We start from the raw sequence: 21,152 nt of genomic DNA on the forward strand, positions 1-21,152 counted from the left end.
ATTGTAAGGGTGTTTTTTTTCCATAAGGGTGTTTGTCCATCACACACATCACATATAAAGAGAAAATAAATCAAATATCAAATTCCAACAGGTAAAAAGTATGTATTTATTTAATTAAAATAGATAGCTATGTATATTATTTCATCAATTACCTTGTCACTTCACGTACAAACACAAACAATGGTGAATTGAAATAAATTAACATTATGTAATTGCACATAATAAATAAATGGATAAATAATAGATTAAGGACATAGTATCAACAACATAATGACAAAGAATCACGGTCATGAAATAGATAATAAATATGGCACAATAAACACAATTAATAAATAAACAATATTAAATTAAAGTAATTTCAAAATATGATAATAAATTGTAGAGCATTTGAGGTCATAAAGAGTTTATATCAGTTTCACTGATGAGCTAAATGCAGGACTTTGATTGATTTGCACTTTGTCTCACACAATTTAGTGTTTAGAAATCAATCTCTCTCATATCAGTAGGAGTGCCTGCTCTTTCATCCTCTATTTCTCCATCCTTCTCCATGGCACTGTCTTGGAGTCCACCTCTGAGCCGTTGTTTGAGGGCAGCTTCTATCAATTCACTGTAACACTGCAACACCATCTGTCATCAAAGAAGAAAGATAAACACAGATTAGGATTAAAACCAGCACCCTTCCAGTCACACTAACCATATCACAACCAATCTGTAACTCAAACACTTAGTTCTGTGGTCCTTTCTTTCCAGTCCCATTTTCACCTCTAAATCAGTCTTTCATTCAGCATTGCTATTGAATAGAGTTGAACTGCAGCTCCTGGCTGTAATACAACAAATATGTTGAGATATTTTATGTAGAGATATTAGAGATACTGCTAGGCACTCACCAGGTCAGTCTGACACAGTTCTGCAAGCGTAGCACTCATATGACCCAGATGACCTGGACCCTTGTTGCCCAAACCCCGGAGGGCAGAGTTCAGTGCTGCCGCAGCAACCAGGGATGGAGGGGCTCCCAGGAAACGGTAGTCGCAGACACACATGGCAACCAGGGTGTCACTATGCCGACGCAGTGTGGAGAAGAACTCCTCTGTGTCTGTCTTTCCATCCTTCCTCTCCCCTACAGGGGGAAGGAAATGTGGAATGAAGTCCTGAGCGGTTACCGCAGCAACGTCCCATCGAAGAGTCGCAAGGATGACACGTTCCATCTCCTTATGATGAAAGGGCAAGAACATCAATATACATGTGTTTATGTGTAAAAACATTTTCATTTAGTGTATATATAGCCCACTGAATACAATGCATAGAATAATACAGAGATGGTTTGCATTCACAAGGTCCACCATATTGTCACATACAGAGTTTTGAAAGTGTCTCTCCTCAATATCAAAATGGTGACCTACCCGTATGTTGGAGGGCAGGAAGCTGTACTCAGCTGCAGCACAAAGAGAGTCAGCAGAGATTGTGTCACACTCTGTTAGTTTGGAGGCGATGAGGATGCAGGCTGCAGCCAGGCAGTAGGGTGAGACAGGGAGAGACAGGGAGGCAGACAGGAAGCAGTCCAACATAGAGACAGACAGGGGAAACACTGTTTCGTCACAGCCGCGCTCACAGCATACCTAGTAGAGAGACCAACAGGTGATAATCAATTAGTGCCTCATCACAGTACACCAAAGACATTAATGTGGGGAAAAAAGAGATGAAAATGGAATCCAGAGAATGAAAGTTCATACTTCCATAGCCCACTTGGCGAGCTCCTCTCTGCGCTCCGGATCTCTCTGAATGAGGGCGACGTAGAGGGCGGAGGGCAGATATCTCTCCTCCACCTGTAGCAGCCTTTGGATGATCCGCTGCCCAGACACACTGGGGTCCCAGGGGGCCCGGAGCTGTGAATGGCCCCTGGCCTGGCCCTGCTGGGCTCCCTGGCCTTGCTGGCCTCGGACTTCCTCCTCACACCACAGAGACACAGACACAGACATCCCTCAGCTCAGCCCACACACACAACTACCTAGGTGGGTTTGTGTTCCTCTCGGTCCAGAAAGTGGGATACAACAAGTCAATGTTACTCTGTCAGTGTAAGGAGAGAGAATGTAGGACCAATGTGTGTGCTGAAAATCTGCAACTAATCCAACTCAATTGAACCCTCTTCTTGTCACTGCTATGTTGGATGTCCTTTTATTTCCTCGCCCCTCTGTATGTGTGTGTTCCTGTGTGGCGCTGGTGTGAATCTGAGCCCGAACCTCCTCTGGCTGGGTTTTATACCCCTCAGAGAAAGAGGGTGACAGAGAGGGTGTGGTGAAGAGGGAATGAAAGAGAAAGAGGGTGGTAACATAGTGACTGACATAAAATAATAAAAAGACAACAATGCTGTCTGTACAACAATGGCATCAACAGGTGGAGAGAGGGAGAAAATAGAGAAGGAGAGAGAGGGAGGGGAGGAGAGAGGGTGCAGACAAGAGAGGGAGGGGCCCGCAGGGACAGGGCAACAGCTTGTCCCCAACAGTGAAAAAGAGAAGGGGAGAAAGGGAGAGAAGGGAGGAGAGAAAAGGTCATCTCCAAACTCTGACAATGGGAATGGATAACATGAGGAGTAGGTTGTTTGTTGACAATATTAAAGGGGAAAGAGAAAAGATGGAAATATATGTTCTCAAACTGAAAGTTCCAAATTCTTTCCCATTAAATAATATAAACTGTATAGAGAAATTAGAGATTAGAATTGCGGTTAATTGGAAAAGCAACTTGAGGGTTTATGCTGTGTTGAATGGTTGCATTTTTACAAAATCCTTTTGTAAATATTTTTGTCCTGTCCTGTTTGTAGCTATACAGTACTTATTACGAACTAATATCTATGTACAAAGATTTCCGGCCTCTAAATGTCTAACTTCTGGCATGAAACTCTCTCTCTCTAGTGCCCAGAACTCTCTGAGGAATCTCATTGTCAAAGCAACCTGTGTCCCGTCACTCTACTCCCCATTACCCCCCCCCCCCCCCCCACCCCCCCAGCCTGTGGCAATCTGCTCCCCCTGTTTAAAGAGCAGTGAATCCACTGGGGAGGACAGGGTATGGGGTATGAGCAACAGACAGTAGAGCAGGCAGGTCAATGAGCCGTATTGTCTCCTTTACAAATCAGTGTCAGACACCAGCCCCTGGCCTTCTGCTGGGTCCTCTCTCTCTCTGGCACACACACACACCCTTCACACATTCACTGGACAGCAGACACACTCTCGCATGCTCCTCAGGGACTCGCCTGACGGTCACAATGGGGTCACACTTACAAGTAGTGAATTCAGATTCTATTTGACACAGTGAGTCACTACAGGTGGTTTAAGGGACACACGAGGGCTTATGTTTCACAAAGACATTTGGGAAGCACTGAAAATGAAACAATTACACACCTCTTGAATCAGCCTTAAAATATCATAAGACAAAAGCATAAATTAAGGTTAGCTTGCATTTTTACTTGATTAAAGGGGAAATCTGCACATCAGAACCCAAAATACTAGCTTGTTTTATCCCAATGGTTGTAAACAAACATGTTAAATGCAAACAAACAAGTAAATGCAAACAAACATGGTTAAAACTATCATATTGATATCATGGATGGTCAGTCCTTGCATACATAGCTCTGTCTTTGAATTTGAGAGTTGTTACATTTCTACAGCCCCATCCCTTAGCTTTTTACCAAAACAGGGGCGGGGAGTCACTTATTGTTTCAACTGCTGATTGCCGCTTTAAATCAATCACGATAATCAGACCTTCAAATAGATATGTTGTAATACAGTTGTTTTCCTTTAAAATAGTATCTGTTTTATGCAAATGTTTAGCTGGAATGTATTTTGTGTTTCTCACTAACATTTACTGTGGAAAGTCAAAGCATCATTTCTGAGTCCTTTTGTTGAATCTCTTCGAAGTCAAGAGATTTCATTGCTGAAATATTCCTCTATCACCCGTAATCATTAGTCATCTGTGTGTGTGTTATTCATGGCTGCACATTTGCTGGAAAACCCCAAGAAGAATGCAAAAGGCATTCTTCTTTAGTAAGAGCACACTTATCTGGGACTTGAGATTTAAACAAACATACTTTATCTCCTCTGAGGTCTCAAACACTCCAGATAAAACCCCTTCCAAGCAGTAACACAATCACAACAAGATAGATTATCACCCCAACACACTGGGACCATTGTAGAATTAGAGGGGATGATGGCTGTTGAGAGACATCATCCGTAAACAGGGATTGGATTAGCACTGAAAACAGATTGAGTTTGAATGAGAGCCAGAGTGAGTTTGGCTGTGGGAGTCAGAAGAGGTCAGGTCAGAAGAGAGAGAGGGGCGTGGGGAAGAGAAACAGAGTGACAGATCGCCCGCCTGTTTAAGTACCCTGCTAAATTCATACATTGCAGCTGTATTCAAACTGAGACAGAGAGGGAAGGAGGGAGAGAGGGGGACGGAGAGACATGGACGACCCAGTCGGTCTTGAGAGGGGTGTGTGTTTCTCCGCCCCTCATTTTCCACCTCATTGCCCAGGACAGTGGAGGACAGAGATCCCTTTTCACCTCACAGACACCTGCTGACGGGGAGGGGAAGGGGGTCTGCTCACTCAGTTAACACACTGCATAAACCTACAGAACTGATAAACACTTTATCACTCAGAACTAAGTCAACCAACTAAGTGCTTTTGACACATTTCTGGCAAATGAGTGGTGTTTTACACTTAACTTTATTAGTTTACAACAATAACTACAGTGTAAACAGCAAGAGCATCAAAACTCACAGACCATCAAAACTCACAGACCATCTGACAAGACAATATTTGAATGAACCTTTATTTCAACAGGAAGTCATTAAGATACATACTTGTATTTTAGGTTTCCGGTAAATCTTTTATTGTTCGCAATTCGATCTCCCTCTTATACGTACTAGTATTACCATGTCTAAAACTTCATATGGAACTGAGATGAGGGAGAGGGCATGGACCAGTCACACATTAAGATTCATGGGAGTGTTAGGATGAATAGTTTGGGAGGGTAGTGGAGGGTTAACAGAATTGGGGGGGGGGGGGGGTGTCTCACAGTCTGGTGGGAACATATGACTAGTAAACAACACCTATAAAAAAATAATAATAATTTAAAAAATAGTCAATTTCACCAGTAATTTATTGTTTTTGTACCCTTTATTTGGTAAGATTCAGCAATTTCATATAAGTGAAAATATTGTTATGACATAATACCAGTAGTTAAAAACCTTAAACATTATAGTACTGCATGTATAACACTCTATAGGAAGGCATTTTATAGTACTTGTAATGTTCTGTCAGTAAGATTATTCTTCATATTATATTTAGTATTACTTCGAGTGAGAAGGACAGCAATAGAAAGGAGAGCATGGATAGAAGGAACAACAGGAGAACAACAGGGTGGAACTAATGCAGACCACAATGATACACCATTAAAAAAGGGACAAATGGGCTGAGATAAAGAAAGGGATAAAACAAGTTAACAGACAGTTTTAAAATAGAAGCATTTCACAAAGAAGAATTTGGAAGAAAAAAATGAAAAAAAGAAATTCTCACGAGACAGGTACACAAATGGAAATATAAATGACTGGACATGACTTGGATTCACACAAAATACTTAAGGGAAACAAAAAAATGTATTGCGGTATTTATATAAAGACAAAGCACTGCATATGTAGACCATTTCAATATTTTGGGATAGTTACATTCATGAAAATACAACCTATCACCGTTCACTCTAATGCCCCGTCTGTCAGAGATGGTAACAGTCTGCAACCCTCATCATGTACTACAGTACATTATCAAACACTCTCTCCTATGCCCCATATCATCCAATATACAATACATGGCCCGTTTATTAGGTACACCTCACCATTCACAAAAATGGTTAGCTCCTACAGGCAGTGAGTGTCATGGCCTATATAAAAGCAGGCAGACAGGCATTCAGTTACTGTTCCATTGAATGTTAGAATGTGCAAAACAAGTGCCCTAAGCGACTTTGAGTGCGGTATGATCGTTGGTGCCAGGCGCGCCGGTTCCAGTATCTCAGAAACGACCACCCTCCTGGGCTTTTCACGCAGGACAGTGTCTAGGGTTTACAGAGAATGGTGCGACAAACAAAAAACATCCAGTCAGCAGCAGTCCTGTGGGCGAAAACAGCTCGTTGATGAGAGGTCGAAGGAGAATGGCAAGAATCATGCAAGCGAACAGGCAAATAACGGCGCAATACAACAGCGGTGTGCAGAACGCCATCTTGAACCGCTGAACTCTGTCCTTTTCATGGATGGGCTATTGCAGCAGACGAGCACACCGGGTTCCATTCCCATCAGCTAAAAACGAAGTGGCTCCAGTGGGCACGCGATCACCAACACTGGACAATTGAGAAGTGGAAAAACATTGCCTGGTCCGACAAATCACGATTCCTGTTGCATCATGCTGACGACAGAGTCAGGATTTGGTGTAAGCAGCGTGAGTCCATGGACCCATCCTGCCTGGTGTCAACGGTACATGCTGGTGGAGGGTAAAGTAATGGCATGGGGAATGTTTTCCTTCGCACATATTAGGTCCCTTGATATCAATTGAGCAACGTGTCCATGTCCCGAAGAATTCAAGCTGTTCTGGAGGCAAAAGGGTGTCCGACCCAGTACCTAGATGGGTGTACCTAAAAAATAAAAACAAATAACTGGCCATTGAGCGTATATATTCCTATATGGAACACCTCATATCGGTTAATGGCTTTCTCTCCTCATGTCAATCACCCTGTCCTTCAGAGTTACGGGTAGGTAGGGCGAGGGCGTGCTGCTGCAGCAGTAGTGCTGTTACTTGACTGGCTCGTTTCTGTAGCTGCTGCCTGTGATTGGCTGAGAAGCTGCTGCGTCTCATGTGACTCTGATTCTGGGCTCGTCTCGTCATCAGGGCTGGGGGGAACGTACAGACCAATGACCTCCTGCACCTTCACCGGCAGCTCCTGAGAGATAGAAGGAATGGAGAGAGGAGAGGAGGTTAGATCAGTTAGATGACAACACACAATATGTTAAATATATCATGTCCAAATGAAAGTATCCTCCTCTAAGATATTTCCTACTTTGCAGCAGGCCAGCTGTAGGTAGTTAGCTTCTGCTCCTCGTAGGACTGTCTGCAGATCCAGCTTCATGGTCAGTTCATTGATGTGCTGCACATAGACACAAACACAGTCCTTAGTACTGTACACACAAACAAAAAGACAACATCATTAAGAAAAATTACTTCAAACACATTTCCAACAAACCTTCAAAATAGTGTTGAAGTCGTGGTCAGAGCCGATGAACTCCCCCCTCTGTGATTCCAGAATGGAAGCAGCCATCAGCAGATGGAAGTTTTCACAGGGCAGACGAGTCCAAAGAACCTAGCACAGAACAGTGCGCTCACTGTGTGTTTACTTACATATATTGTAAAACTAAGTTTTTTTTCCATATAGTGTGTAGAGCCTAGGCTACATGCGAGTGTTTCTAATGAGTAGTATCCACCCACTCACCTCCCAAAGGGACAGGATGTCCTCGAAGGAGAACTCTCTCTTAAACCAGATCAGTAACCAACGGAAACAGAAGCACAGAGAGCCACTGTCCTGGGAGTCTGAAAGAGGGACAACATAATAACATAACAATGTGAAGAATTTACTATGTCAATTGATTACGCATCCAGGTAGTTACATAACACAACTTGAGTTAAGGTCAAATATAATCAATTGGCTGATTGGAGAATTGACTGCATGATGAATGTCTACCTCACTGAGTAATAACACATTTGAGTTATGGTGAAGTGTGAGAGAAACACAGTAACTAAGTGATAGTCATTGTTTACCCAGGTAGTCAAGGAGCTCAGGGTCCAGAGCCTTCATCAGCAGGCTGAGCTGAAGGAGCTGTTGCTTCATGGCCTCCTGAGACTCCTCAAAGTTCTGGTGCTGAGGGCCCGAGAGAGAGAGAACATTAAAATAGTGTATAATGCTACGTTTTAACACTCTTATGTGGTAATATATGAGTATTTAACAAGAAAGTAAGGTGCTTACCACCATCTCCATAAAACCTGTCAGACACCAGAAGGACTCCACTTCGTTCTGAGTGACAAAAAGGAGAGGAGCCAAGAGGTCACTCATCCCCTGGACATAGCCTGCAGGGAGAGAAAGAGATAAACAACAGGAACCACAAGGAGAGAGGAGAGTCAGGTGTGAGATATTGATAATAAATACAGTTGAAATGTGATACAATGGCTTTGAACTTTCAAGTGTAAGGACAAGGGAAGTGGCTTACCCAGATCAAAGTTGAACATGCAGTATGTCATCAGCACGTCATTGAGAAGAGTCAGGCCTGGGTTGTCGTTGCCAGAGAAGAAGGTGTTGTGTCTGTCCGTCCGACTCACGTCCCTTTCTGTCCAATCAAAACAATATGAACAGATAAGTAACAAATCATAAAATGTGTGTCAACCAATGAGGCGTGAGATCATGTTTAACAGACAGCAACACCAACCTATCAGGCTGCGGTATCCTCTGAGGAGGGAGTTCCTCATCTCCTGCTCTTCACTGACTGACTTCCACTGAACCTTCATTCTGAAATACTCATCTCTGAAGACAGAGAAACACAGAGGGGTTGAGGAGATGAATTTACTCACTCCCGTTTAGACAACAGTCCCAGTCTGTGATAAGAGAGCCATAACAAGCAAGGAAGATAAGAGACTAACGTTTTCATCCTCAGAATGTCCTCCCTCTCTTTCACAGTACTATTCCAGGGATAGAAACCCAGCAGAAACTTCCACACATCCTTCCTCAGGGAGGGTGTGATACCCTAGGAGAGGGAAAGGAGGGATGGTTTGAATGACAAGGTGCAGACAATGTACAGCAAAACACATTTGGATGGAAGATGGTGTCAGGTGTTTTTTTACAAGAGAGGAATTATACTGTACGGTCTTACCCCCCTGAAGACCAGCTCTTTGATTTGCTGTGGGTCCTTCACACGCCCCTCTGGGTCCAGGAACTCCTCCCATTTGTCGAGAGGCTGTCCCCTGGTTACGTCTGGTTTAGGGCCAAGCTCCACCCCCTGGTACCACCAAAAAGAAAACTCTCACCATTGATATCGCCACCCGTATGTTACAGCCAACGTCTGGATGACGTCGCCATCGGTATGTTACAGCCAACGCCTGGATGACGTCGCCATCCGTATGTTACAGCCAACGTCTGGATGACGTCGCCATCGGTATGTTACAGCCAACGTCTGGATGACGTCGCCATCGGTATGTTACAGCCAACGTCTGGATGACGTCGCCATCCGTATGTTACAGCCAACGTCTGGATGACGTCGCCATCCGTATGTTACAGCCAACGTCTGGATGACGTCGCCATCCGTATGTTACAGCCAACGTCTGGATGACTTCGCCATCCGTATGTTACAGCCAACGTCTGGATGACGTCGCCATCGGTATGTTACAGCCAACGTCTGGATGACGTCGCCATCGGTATGTTACAGCCAACGTCTGGATGACGTCGCCATCCGTATGTTACAGCCAACGTCTGGATGACGTCGCCATCCGTATGTTACAGCCAACGTCTGGATGACGTCGCCATCCGTATGTTACAGCCAACGGCTGGATGACGTCGCCATCCGTATGTTACAGCCAACGTCTGGATGACTTCGCCATCCGTATGTTATAGCCAACATCTGGATGATATAAAGTGAGGTCCTCTTCACCATCTACTCCACAGATGTAAACTCATCACTAGCCCTGACATCTCCAACCCCATCCCCCCCACTTACACAGGTGATGAGCTCAAATCCTGGTTCGTCATCAGCTGAGTGGGGCCCATGGTGGTCCTGAGGGCCACGAGGGTGGAAGGGGGAATCTGGTGGTCGTAGAGCCCCTCTGAAGAAATTGGTGACCTTGGAGAATCCCCCAAAGGTGGTGGCATAAGGGTCCTGGATAAACCTCTGGAAACAAAGAGATTAATATCATTATAAACACACACATTACATCTTCTCAAAGAATAGCGCACACAAAACACAAGACTTACAGAGACGAGGTCGGAGCTTCCATCGTCAAAGAGGTGCAGCTCATCAAAGGACTGAGAGAGAGCCCCAGAGTCATGGGGATACGCTAGGAAGAGACGACCATCTACAGGTGATCTAAAACAACAGAAAAACACAGTCAGGCAGATAGTAAGAGACAACGACAGCGACTGCTCAGAATAAAAGAAAACGCTAGCAAGAAAGAGAGAGAAAGTATGAAAAAGACGCTTCAAAATGTATGTAGAAAGGGGGTTGGGTACAACAGCTGCTAAACTCTACTGTTCAGAGTCAAGTTATATGCCAGTGAAATGCCTTGAATTCCTCTGAGGCATTGATCTGAGAGAGAGAGGGAGAGCTGGCTGTCTGCTGCTACTCACGGGGCCAGGATGATGTAACGCTGCAGGGCCCTCAACAGCTCCCTGGTGCCCCCCCTGTGGAAGTGCAGAGGAGGTAGGGGGTGGCCACCCCTGCTGGTAAAAACCAGGAAGTTACGGCCCAGGGAGAAACGGGACCGTCGCAGAGAGTACAGCTCCGACAGAGGCAGGGAGAACGACCACTGGCCTGGGACCAGAGGGGGAGACATCAACATCAAGAATAGCACTATACACTTGCTGCAAACACACTTGTGAGTATAGCCTAGAATGAGAACTACAAACACAGAAGGCAAGTTATAAAAGTCTCCGTACTTGTCTCTTTGACAGGGGGGTGCTCTCTGACTCGGTCTCTCTTCACTGTGCTGATGACTGCCCAGTCTGGCTCGTAGCCAGGGTCAAAGTTGGTGTCCTCCACCCCTCCTTCTCCATCCTAACAGGAAGACAGGCCGTATATAAAGAACATGAAGAAAACAGTGATGCGTGTCACTAGTGTACTAAACAAGCGCTCACCTTTTTAGTGTAGAATACAGCTGCCGCATTGCGGCCCTCGTCCTCTAGTGCGCTCCACTCCAAAGCTGGCTCCCCACCCTGTAAACATAGACAAACACCTTAGTCTAGTCCAGAATAATGTGTGACAGGCCTATAGACCATATACAGTGTTAGGCTATGTGTTTGACTAAAGGAAGCAAAACAAAGTTACTGATGACAAAGTCTTCCACCACAGGGATGAGTACACTTTGAATATGACTAGAATTGGTTTTCGATCAACCAATAGTCGTTTTTTAATTTTATTTGTACTTTTTACCCCTTTTTCGTGATATACACTTACAGTCTTGTCCTGTCGCTGTAACTCCCGTACGGACTCGGGAGAGGCGAAGGTCGAGAGCCATGCGTCCTCCGAAACATGACCCCGCCAAGCCGCACTGCTTCTTGACACACTGCTCGCTTAACCCAGAAGCCAGCCTCACCAACGTGTCGGAGGAAACACCATCCAGCTGGAGACAGATGTCAGCGCGCATGTGCCCGGCCGGTCACAAGGAGTCACTAGAGCGCGATAGGACAAGGACATCCCAGCCATCCAAACCCTCCCCTAACCCAGACGACGCTGGGCCAATTGTGCACCGCCTCATGGGTCTCCAGGTCACGGCTGCCTGCGACACAGCCTGGCATCGAACCCGGGTCTGCAGTGACGCCACTAGCACTGCAGTGCCTTAGATCGCTGTGCCACTCGGGGAGGCAATATTTTCATATACAGTGAGCTCCAAAAGTATTGGGACAGTGACAATGTTGTTGTTGTTTTGGCTTTCTACTCCAGCACATTATACAATGATGAGTTAGAAAGTTATCATACCCCCAAGACATGCTAACCTCTCACCATTACAGTAACAGGAGATGTTAGCATTTTTGAGGGGATATGACATTTATGCCTCTAACTTTCTCACAACTCATTAAGGATTATCCTTGATCATAGTAGCATCCACAATAATGTGAGGTGTTTAGAAACATATTCTATTCTTATTTACAATAAAAGTGACTCCAAAATGACAAAATACATTATTTACCATTCATTTCTATTGGGCACAAAATCTGAATCTAATCTGAAACACAACCAAAAGAAACAGCAAATGCATCCAATAAATGTGTAGGTTCACACGCTTAATGTAGTGATTGCATGCTAAGAATATGGGACCAAATACTTAAATGTTGACTACTTTAATACACATAAGTGAATTTGTCCCAATACTTTTGATCCCCTAAAAAAAAGTGCTGCAACTCCTAAGCGGGTGAAAATACCCTAAAATTAAAGCTGACAGTCTGCACCTTAACCTCATATTCAATGTATCATTTCAAATCCAAAGAGCTGGAGTACAGAGCCAAAACAACAATAAATGTGTCACTGTCCCAATACTTTTGGATGGGTGGGTATAATTTGTGGAAGGTTCCAACCGGAATCTGTCCCAAAAACATTGTAAATAACAAAGTTGCCAACAAACAATGCATACAAAGTTGTATAGTGGCAGAATAAGATACCGGGTAGGGAGTGGGCTATTTCATTAAGTTTTTCACAAAAAATGTCTGTCCTCACTCTGGTAGTCTAGGGACAAACATTAAGTATAAGCTACGTGGTGAGCTGATGCCTATTTGGCAGATAGTTAGCTAGGTGAATTGATCATGCTACTTTGTATGTATTGTTTGTTGGCAACCTTGTACTTCACTTAGTTTTTGGACAGATTCCTTTTGGAACGTTCCACAAATTATACCCACCCCTTTTGGAGCTCACTGTAAATATGGTGTCTATGGGAGAAGCCCAACTTACCCGTTCCACTATACGGATGAATCCTGGGATTGTGGTGTCCTGGTTGCTCCTCTTGGCATTGGTGTGAAGGTAAACCCCCTCCTTCTCAAACACCAGCTGTGTGACAAAACAGCATATGCTATTAATAGAATATAAATTTGCTGTGAAAACTAATGGCAAAATGTCATGTCATGGATTCCAGTGCAATGAATCAGAAAGTGTGATCGAGTGGGAATAGGGTGGTGAATGACAATCATATGACATCCCAAAGAGGATGAGTTAGCTGACTTTACTGTAGCCTACAAAATAGAGTCACATGAACTCTGAGTCACTCGCACAGTGATTCCACCTGTGTGCCTGCCAGGGGTTTCTCCCAGGTAGTGTTTGGTACTGGTACTCCCTGTCTATAGCTCCATTCCTGTGCATTTTAGTCCTCGTGTTACCATTTTTATTTTATTTTTTTAACTCGGCATTGTTGGAAGGGCTCGTAAGCAAGCGTTTCACGGTAAAGTCTACACCAATTGTATTCGGCGCATGTGACAAATAACACTTGATTTGTGTCTTAAACTGACTGAACCCAATTGGATAGATCTAGCTAGCTTCCATACAAATACAATATACCATCATATCTATCCTGAATATTACCCTAAATGTATAATGAATAATAATTTGCCAGCTGCGACATCAATTCAGGTGAAATATTACATAATCCATCCTCCACCAACGAACTGCTCAAACGTTTAGTTAGTTAGATACCGTAATCACATTCACAGGGAAGTTTACGATGCTAATTCTATGGAATTGGGATCCTCGGCCTCGGGACCCTTTCTTCACCGTAAACAGGTCTAACTAATATTAGTAGCTGTTAGAGAACCAGCAGTGCTTATTGCTTTACATATTGAAGTCTGCCGTGGAAAATAGCACAGCTATGATGATATTTCTCGTGACCAATTTATTGAACAAGTAATATATTACAACAGCAACTATCAATTGAATCTGGAAATAATGATGAAGCTAGCTTGTTTGTTGTTATAACGTAAGCTAGCTTGTTTGTTGTTATAACGTTAGCTAGCTCGCTAACGGTTACTGTAGTTACGTCAGCGTCCCCAAATATCACACGACTTTGTTGTGAAGGTGATAGTCTATCTACAATGGTGATAACCGAGTTTGTTATCCGAATCAATCAGACGAAGACGAAATCTAAAACGTCAATGTCAATACATTGCGCCTACCTTGTGACTAGTCTCAGCCTTTGGCTCCATTTTTCTTCCACTAGCCTTTTTTTTCCAAAACAAATGTCGTCAGAAGAAGACTTCCGCTTTCATAGACTGCACCGTCTACGTTATACGTCAGTCAGGAACATCAACCAATCATAGGTGGTGGCACGTCTAAATTGGAATAGATGCCGCGTTCAAAACAACTGGGAAATCGGAAATCTCCGAATTCCGAGCGTTCAAATCAACAGGAAACTCGGAAAAACGAGCTCCGACTCGGAAAAATCGATTAGAACAGTTATCCAACTCGGAATTCCAACTCGGGAAGTCGGGCCTCTTTCTAGAGCTCCGGCTTTCCGACATGAAGATCAATGATGTCAAGATTTGACGTATTTTCCCAGTTGTTTTTAACGTGGCAAGAGTACCACCATCATAATACCCATAAACCCTAGTGTTCAAAGCGGGAAATGATTCCAATCTGTTTTTCCACCATTGATAAATCACTTTAAAACAAGGCCTGTATTTAATTTAGGATTACTCTGGTGTGACGTTTTGATAACTGTGTGAATCTCTCTAGGACAAGGTGACTTATCAATATTTTCGCCTGTATTTACCCCCCAAAAAGGAAACGCTAATGAGGCTATTATAAAGAACTACAAATGCCATGATGATCTGGATGAGACTGCTGAATTGAGGCAAAGGTAAGAATCTCTGGATTAACTATATAAATGTAGTAATGAATAAATTGGCTACATTTCTTTAAATGGACAATTCTGTGAACTGTCTTGTGCAAGTTTTAAATTGACACAATACCTGTTAACAAGGGTGTCAGCTAGCGATGATGTGCAGGAGCTTTCGGGGATTTGTAGTTTTGCATGATGTCCACCTTGATGGTAATTAGAATTTTCGAATTCGAGAGTAAATAGAGCCGAATATACTGATAAATCCTTGTCCGAGATTTACATGATTATCAAAACGTCGCGCCAGGGTAAGGCTACACGAACAGTCCTTATGTGTTTCTGAAATCCCAAATGGGAAAAATTGTATGGTGGAAAAACGATTGGAACCATTTCTCTGTTTGACAACTAGGTTTTATGGGTATTCAAATCAAATTGTATTGGTCACATACATATATTTAGAAGATGTTATTGCGGGTGTAGCGAAATGCTGGTGTCCATAGCTCCAACAGTGCAGAAGTATCGAACATGTCAAAGTAAAATAATGGAATTTAGAAAAATATAAATATAACGACGAGAAATGTCGGAGTGGCATTGACTAGAATTTATTTCTTAGTTTTTTTTCACCTTTATTTAACTAGGCAAGTCAGTTAAAAACACATTCTTATTTACAATGACGGCCAAACCCGGACGACGCTTGGCCAATTGTGCACCGCCCTATGGGACTCCCAATCACAGCCGGTTGTGATACAGCCTGGATTTGAACCAGGCGTCTGTAGTGACACCTCAAGCACCGATATGCAGTGCCTTAAACCGCTGGAATACAGTATATACATAGGAAATTAATAAAACGGCATGTAAAAATTATTAAAGTGACCAGGGTTCCATTATTAAAGTGACATATGATTCCTTGTACAGCCTCTAAGGTGCAGGGTACTGGGTGGAGGCAAGCTATTGATGGCTATTTAACAGTCTGATGGCCTTGAGATAGAAGCTGTTTTTCAGTCTCACAGTCCCAGCTTTGATGAACCTGTACTGACCTTGCCTTCTGGATGATAGCGGTTGAACAGGCTGTGGCTCGGGTGGTGGATGCCCCTGATGTCTTTTTTGGCCTTCCTGTGCCATCGTGTTCTGTAGGTTTTCTGGAGGGCAGGCAGCGTGCCACTGGTGATGCGTTGGGCAGACCGCAGCACCCACTGGAGAACCCTGTAGTTGCAGGCGGTGCAGTTTCCATACCAGGCAGTTATACAGCCGACAGGATGCTCTCAAATGTGCTTCTGTAAGAGTTTGTGAGCGTCTTAGGAGCCTAGACAAATTTCTTCAGCCTCCTGAAGTTGAAGAGCTGCTGTTGCGTCTTCTTGGGTGGACCATTTCAGATTATCAGTGATGTGTACATAGTGTAACTTGAAGCTTTTCACCTTCTCCACTGCGGTCCTGTGGATGCGGGCGTGCTCCCTCTGCTTCTCCTAAAGTCCATGATCAACTCCTTTGTTTTGTTGATGTTGAGGGAGAGGTTATTTTCTTGGCACCACTCCAACAAGGCCCTCACCTCCTCCCTGTAGGCTGTCTCCTTATTGTGGGTAATCAGGCCTACTACTGTTATGACACCTCCACCGTGGGGCTCTATTCTTACAATATTTGTCAGTTTCATGTAATTATGAAAATGGCAGTTTATTAGGCATCAGTGGTGGTAATGAAAATCCCAATGTGAATAGTGAAACACTTCTAACAAATGTATGAGTGACAGTGAGTATCCTGGTGCTGCCACCAATGTAGCAAAGAACAGAAGGACAGAGAAAATTTAGACAGTGAGGCTGATGAAGGCGGCAAGTGGTTGTTGTTGTCTGTCTTCTCAAAGTTGCATCCCAGTTTTAGGACTCCCAAGTGGCACAGGGGGTCTAAGGCACTGCATCTCAGGGCTAGAGGTGTCATTACAGACTCTGGTTCGATTCCAGGCTGTATCACAACCGGTCGTGATTGGGAGTCCCATAGGGCGGTGCACAATTGGCCCAGCGTCGTTAGGGTTTGGCCGGGGTAGGCTGTCATTGTAAATAAGAATTTGTTCTTAACAGACTTGCCTAGTTAAATAAAAATTTAACGTTTAACTATCCTCTCTTTTCCTTCATCTGCACTGCACAATTAGAAGACAGTTTAGGTGGGAATAATATAGAGATTGAAAAGCCTACCAGAAGCATTTGCTTCCATCATGTCAGATCAGTGAGGATGAAGTAAATTATACCAGTAGAAGAAACCATGACAAGCTATTGAGATGCAGCCTCGTCTTGTTTTGGACGCGCACTTGGACGAGTACGAGCCCGCCCACAGTCACGTGTAAAACGTGCGTCTCGTCTAGCGTCTCTAAACAGCAACGTCGGAGTCTAGGGGAGACCATTCTTGAGAGATAAAGAAACAGTTAGAACTAGAAAAACGCTTGCAACAGACGAAATAAGGAACTGAATGTGTAAGCTGACTTCTGTTCTTGCTGTTTATTTGTGTCTGTGTGTGCTAGTGTCTCTGCAAAGGCGAGAAATTAAATGTGTTCATGTTGGGAGGAGAGTGCACAGGAGACCAGTTGGCTAGCATGTTAGCAAACAAACAAGCACAAACAATCCGCAGTCCATGACATTTTCATTGAAGTGCTTTCCTGGTAGTAATAATCACAGGGATGACATTTAGAAACGAGCTGGGTAAGTCTAGAGCAGGCAGTCACCCCATAAGGTTTTGGCAGAGCCAGTTCGTATGCTAACGAATGCACGAGATTGTGGGTGGAGGAAGGGACGACGACGCTGAATTGCGACAGTTCGCGAGACGTAACGACAGGTGGACAACGTCTTCCCACGGTTAGCATAGGTCTATTTTGGAACATCCTCAAACTGCCACTGAGATATTGACCATTGAGATACTGACCATGAACTCAGACTTCTACAAGGCAGTCTGACGTCAGAAAAGTTATATGGAATTGAAATGTATGTACAGTATTTGGATCATGTGAATTTTACAAATTCCATGCTTGAGTTGAGTGTAGTCTAATTTCATGAAGTTTCATCATGCATAATTTTATGAGATTATTATCTGAATTCTGGTTTAGTGATAATCTAAATAGTGCCTAGCTAGTGACATCAGCTAATATTGCTATAATGACTAACAATGCAAACTTCTTTTTTTTTGAGCAACTCAAGCTTTCTCCATTTTGTTTTTTCCAGGTAACACCAGCAACATTTTCATTTATCTCTCCCCTAGTTCTCTCAGGCACACTGACATTAAAAATATTAAACAATCACCTTGTGCCTCTGAAACCTGCTTTATAACAACTAAGGATAGTTTTATTCTTAGCTTAAACCAAACCAGCAATAGTAAAAGATCCTAACGTTTCCTCAGATTAGCCAAAAGCAGATTCCAAAAACACATCAACACTACAGCCTACAATCCAGTGAGAAAAAAGGTACATTTATCACAAAACTTGTTAACAAAAATATATAGTATTTAATATCAAACTGCTGGCTGAGTCCTACAGGTGCCTGATTACACTAACCTAAACCATTTTAGCTATTGATCAATAAAAACCATTACAAAGCATCTATACATTCCATAAAAGCTAGCCCTAATAAATTAAACACCTGTTTACCCACCATGGCCTCCATCACCCAATCATCTGACCCTGAGATCCCAGACAATCACAAAGAGAGCTGGCTGGCACTACTTGCCGCGGCAGAGGGATATTGTCTGAAGTCAGGCTGCGACCTGGCTATTCTTACAGCCTGTAAGAAGTTCTGGCCATCTGTAGTGGAGGGAGATGAGAGGAAAAAGGAGAGTGGCTTGCCTGCCGGAGGCCGGAAGTGGGATTTCTCCTATCACGTGTGGGGTCAGGGGGCTTTGGCTGAGTCTTCGCGGCGCTACATGGACGACATTGCGGTGCTGCACTCCACATCTATGGTAACGGCACATAGATATACACGTCTGAGTGCAGGAGACGGAAGAGCTAAACTGGTAGTGGACATACCCTCTGACAGGGCGGTGAGTAGACTGACTGTCAGTCATTTTGTGCCATTCAATGTGGCTGTCATTCATAGTGCTGTGTGTGATCGTAAAGTTCTTAACTTCTCTTCCACAGGGCCTAACAGGTGAGGGTGGTGTGGGAACCATCAGCCCCAGTACCACACTCTATTCGCAAAGCTACCCATCAATCTACCACTCAGGGGCTGTCATTGGCCAAGCTGCTGGGCAGCATGAGAATGGAGAGAGGGAGCAAGAGATGGCTGTGATGATAGAGGAGGCTGGACGAGGGAGAGACATTCCCGGAAATGGGGACTTAGAGGAAGAGTGTGAGGAAGAGGAGGACATGGACGAAAGGAGCCGTAATCTGAATGAGACTGCAGGTGAACACAGCTCTGTGGCACTATTTTTTTTTTTTTAAATCTCCTGGTCTGAATGACTTCGTAAATATTAATCTCTCTCTGCTTCAGGAGTGTTTTCCATGGATGAGGACTCGCTGTCTCGTGACTGTGAACCATTCTTTGAGTCTGATGGAGAGGAGGAGAGCACTGATGGTGAGTGTATGTGTGTCGTAATATTAGTTAATGATGATCTAATGCTCTTAATATGTGCCTCCTCTCTGCTCCAGGCTCATTAAGTGAGGACTGTCCTCCTCCCCCGCGCAGCATGGCCATGGGGCAGTCATTCTCATCCCGTCACCCCAACCCCATGAACATGGCCCGCTCTCTTCCCGTGTCTGTTCCTGTGTGGGGCTTCAAGGGCAACAGACCCCACCAGGGAGAAGGCCACAGTGGGGAACGGGTCAGTCAACCTTCGTTTAAAAACATACAGCTCACTTTCTCTCTGTCAATCAGTCATTCTGACACACATACCCACTAACTGTCTCCGTGTTGCAGGCTGGTGTAGCTGACCTGGATCATATTGCTGCCAGCATGAAGGCCCTGTTGGCCCCAGGAGCCAACGACGGAACAGAAATGTTTGGAGGACTACCTCGCCCTCGCCTCAACACGGGAGACTTCTCCCTCAAACACTGAGCCAAAGAAAGTGAGGGGATGAAGGAGTGAGAGAGAGAGAGTGTGTGGATGAAAGAGAGCTAATTGATTGGCTGGCAGGTGGAAAAGTACCCCAGTGTATTAGCTAATCACTAACCCCAAATTTGGTAGTAACAACGGTGAACCCAGAGAGGATTAACTGACATAACATATGCTCGTATACACACTAAGATCATTTTCAACACATTACATTACACCCATACACACTTAAACACTACAAGACAACTCGCTACACACAACTTCACTTCAAATGTGCTCATAGTCATGGACACTAACATATTGAAATGTTTCTAACTGACACAGGTGTTGAATCTGTTGTGGGACTTTGCCAAGTAGATTCGTGGAGGATGGGTCAACCTTCTAGAAATGGTTGGCTCTAGGGGGCTTTTTAACATGAAGCCTGTAGCTTTTCAAATTGTGAGTGAAGGGCACCATGTCTCCATGAAACATGGCTTTTTGTACTTCTACCTTGCCAATGAATGACTGACTGGTAGAATGATTGTACACGTACTATCTCTGATATTGACACTATTATAATAATAATGTCCTCCAAATGTGTTGACTGTGAGAGCGAGAGAAAGCGGAGGAGGCAAACAGAGATTTATCTATCATCTCCCAACTTTTCAAAAGCAGATAAATGTTTTAATTTGAGTACCTGTATGGTTTAAATTAAGGAACAACATCCGTGAATCAGGCTGTTGGTTCTGACACTGAATATTATTTGGATGCAGTATAATGGCTGTCCTAGAGAGGGCAGTATCAGATTAAGAAATATCCTGAACAGAAATAAACACAACATGTAAAGTGTTGGTCCCATGTTAATGAGCTGAAATAAAAGGTTCCAAATGGCACAAAAAGCTTATTTCATTTTGTGTACACATTTCTTTACATCCCTGTTAGTGATAATTTCTCCTTTACCAAGATAATCCATCCACAGGTGTGACATAACAAGATAATTAAACAGCAATATCATTTAACAGGTGCACATTGTGCTGGGGACAGTGAAAGGCAACTCTAAAATGTTTAGTTTTGTCACACAACACAATGCCACAGATGTCTCAAGTTGAGGGAGCATGCAATTGGCATGCTGACTGCAGGAATATCCACCAGAGCTGTTGCCAGAGAATTGAATCGTCATTTCCCTACCATAAGCCGCCGCCAACATCATTTTAGAGAATTTGATAGTACGTCCAACCGGCATCACAACTGCAGACTTACATGTAACCACGCCAGCCCATGACCTCCACATCTGGCTCCTTCACCTGCGGGATCGTCGAAGACCGGATACCCAGACAACTAATGAAACTGTGGCTTGCACAGCCGAATAATTTATGTCAGAAACCGTCTCAGGGATGCTCATCTGCGTGATTGTCATTCTCACCAGGGTCTTGACCTGACTGACTAAAGTAGGTAAATGCTAACCTTCAACGGCCACTGGCACGCAGGAGAAGTATGCTCTTCACGGATTAATCCCGGTATCGAAGATGGCAGACCGTGTGTATGGC

The 21,152-nt window shown here is 43.9% G+C and overlaps 3 protein-coding genes across 8 annotated transcripts; 1 reads left to right on the forward strand and 2 right to left on the reverse strand.

Moving 5' to 3' along the window:
- Nucleotides 1–220: 220 nt before the first annotated feature.
- On the reverse strand, nt 221–2,202 carry LOC110487552 (G1/S-specific cyclin-D2-like). Its single transcript, XM_036942627.2, has 4 exons — nt 1,731–2,202; nt 1,401–1,616; nt 888–1,208; nt 221–627 (listed from the first exon to the last, which is right to left on the reverse strand). Exons 1-4 carry the CDS (start codon nt 1,974–1,976, stop codon nt 478–480), a joined length of 933 nt encoding a protein of 310 aa, XP_036798522.1. The 5' UTR covers nt 1,977–2,202; the 3' UTR covers nt 221–477.
- A 2,946-nt stretch (nt 2,203–5,148) lies between these two features.
- LOC110486649 (TBC1 domain family member 17) lies at nt 5,149–14,164 on the reverse strand. Its single transcript, XM_021558409.3, has 17 exons — nt 13,944–14,164; nt 12,733–12,828; nt 10,926–11,003; nt 10,728–10,845; nt 10,419–10,602; nt 10,047–10,158; nt 9,793–9,963; nt 8,953–9,078; nt 8,723–8,826; nt 8,512–8,606; nt 8,296–8,412; nt 8,055–8,155; nt 7,850–7,949; nt 7,524–7,621; nt 7,278–7,394; nt 7,095–7,181; nt 5,149–6,977 (listed from the first exon to the last, which is right to left on the reverse strand). Exons 1-17 carry the CDS (start codon nt 13,971–13,973, stop codon nt 6,783–6,785), a joined length of 1,929 nt encoding a protein of 642 aa, XP_021414084.2. The 5' UTR covers nt 13,974–14,164; the 3' UTR covers nt 5,149–6,782.
- Nucleotides 13,042–20,504, forward strand: LOC110486650 (uncharacterized). 6 transcript variants are annotated; one of them, XM_090196892.1, is made up of 7 exons: nt 13,086–13,216; nt 14,551–14,626; nt 17,806–18,616; nt 18,714–18,978; nt 19,066–19,149; nt 19,224–19,396; nt 19,492–20,504. In XM_090196892.1, exons 3-7 carry the CDS (start codon nt 18,233–18,235, stop codon nt 19,627–19,629), a joined length of 1,044 nt encoding a protein of 347 aa, XP_090053018.1. In that variant the 5' UTR covers nt 13,086–13,216; nt 14,551–14,626; nt 17,806–18,232; the 3' UTR covers nt 19,630–20,504. The 6 variants fall into 6 exon arrangements, with proteins under 6 accessions (XP_090053019.1, XP_090053018.1, XP_036797249.1 ...); XM_090196893.1 differs by lacking the exon at nt 14,551–14,626 and having other exon boundaries at nt 13,042–13,216; XM_036941354.2 differs by lacking the exon at nt 13,086–13,216 and having other exon boundaries at nt 14,154–14,626.
- The last annotated feature ends 648 nt before the right edge of the window (nt 20,505–21,152 follow it).

This window comes from Oncorhynchus mykiss, chromosome 13, assembly GCF_057628025.1.
Source record: "Oncorhynchus mykiss isolate SJ-2025 chromosome 13, ASM5762802v1, whole genome shotgun sequence".
Classification (NCBI taxonomy): Eukaryota; Metazoa; Chordata; class Actinopteri; order Salmoniformes; family Salmonidae; genus Oncorhynchus; species Oncorhynchus mykiss.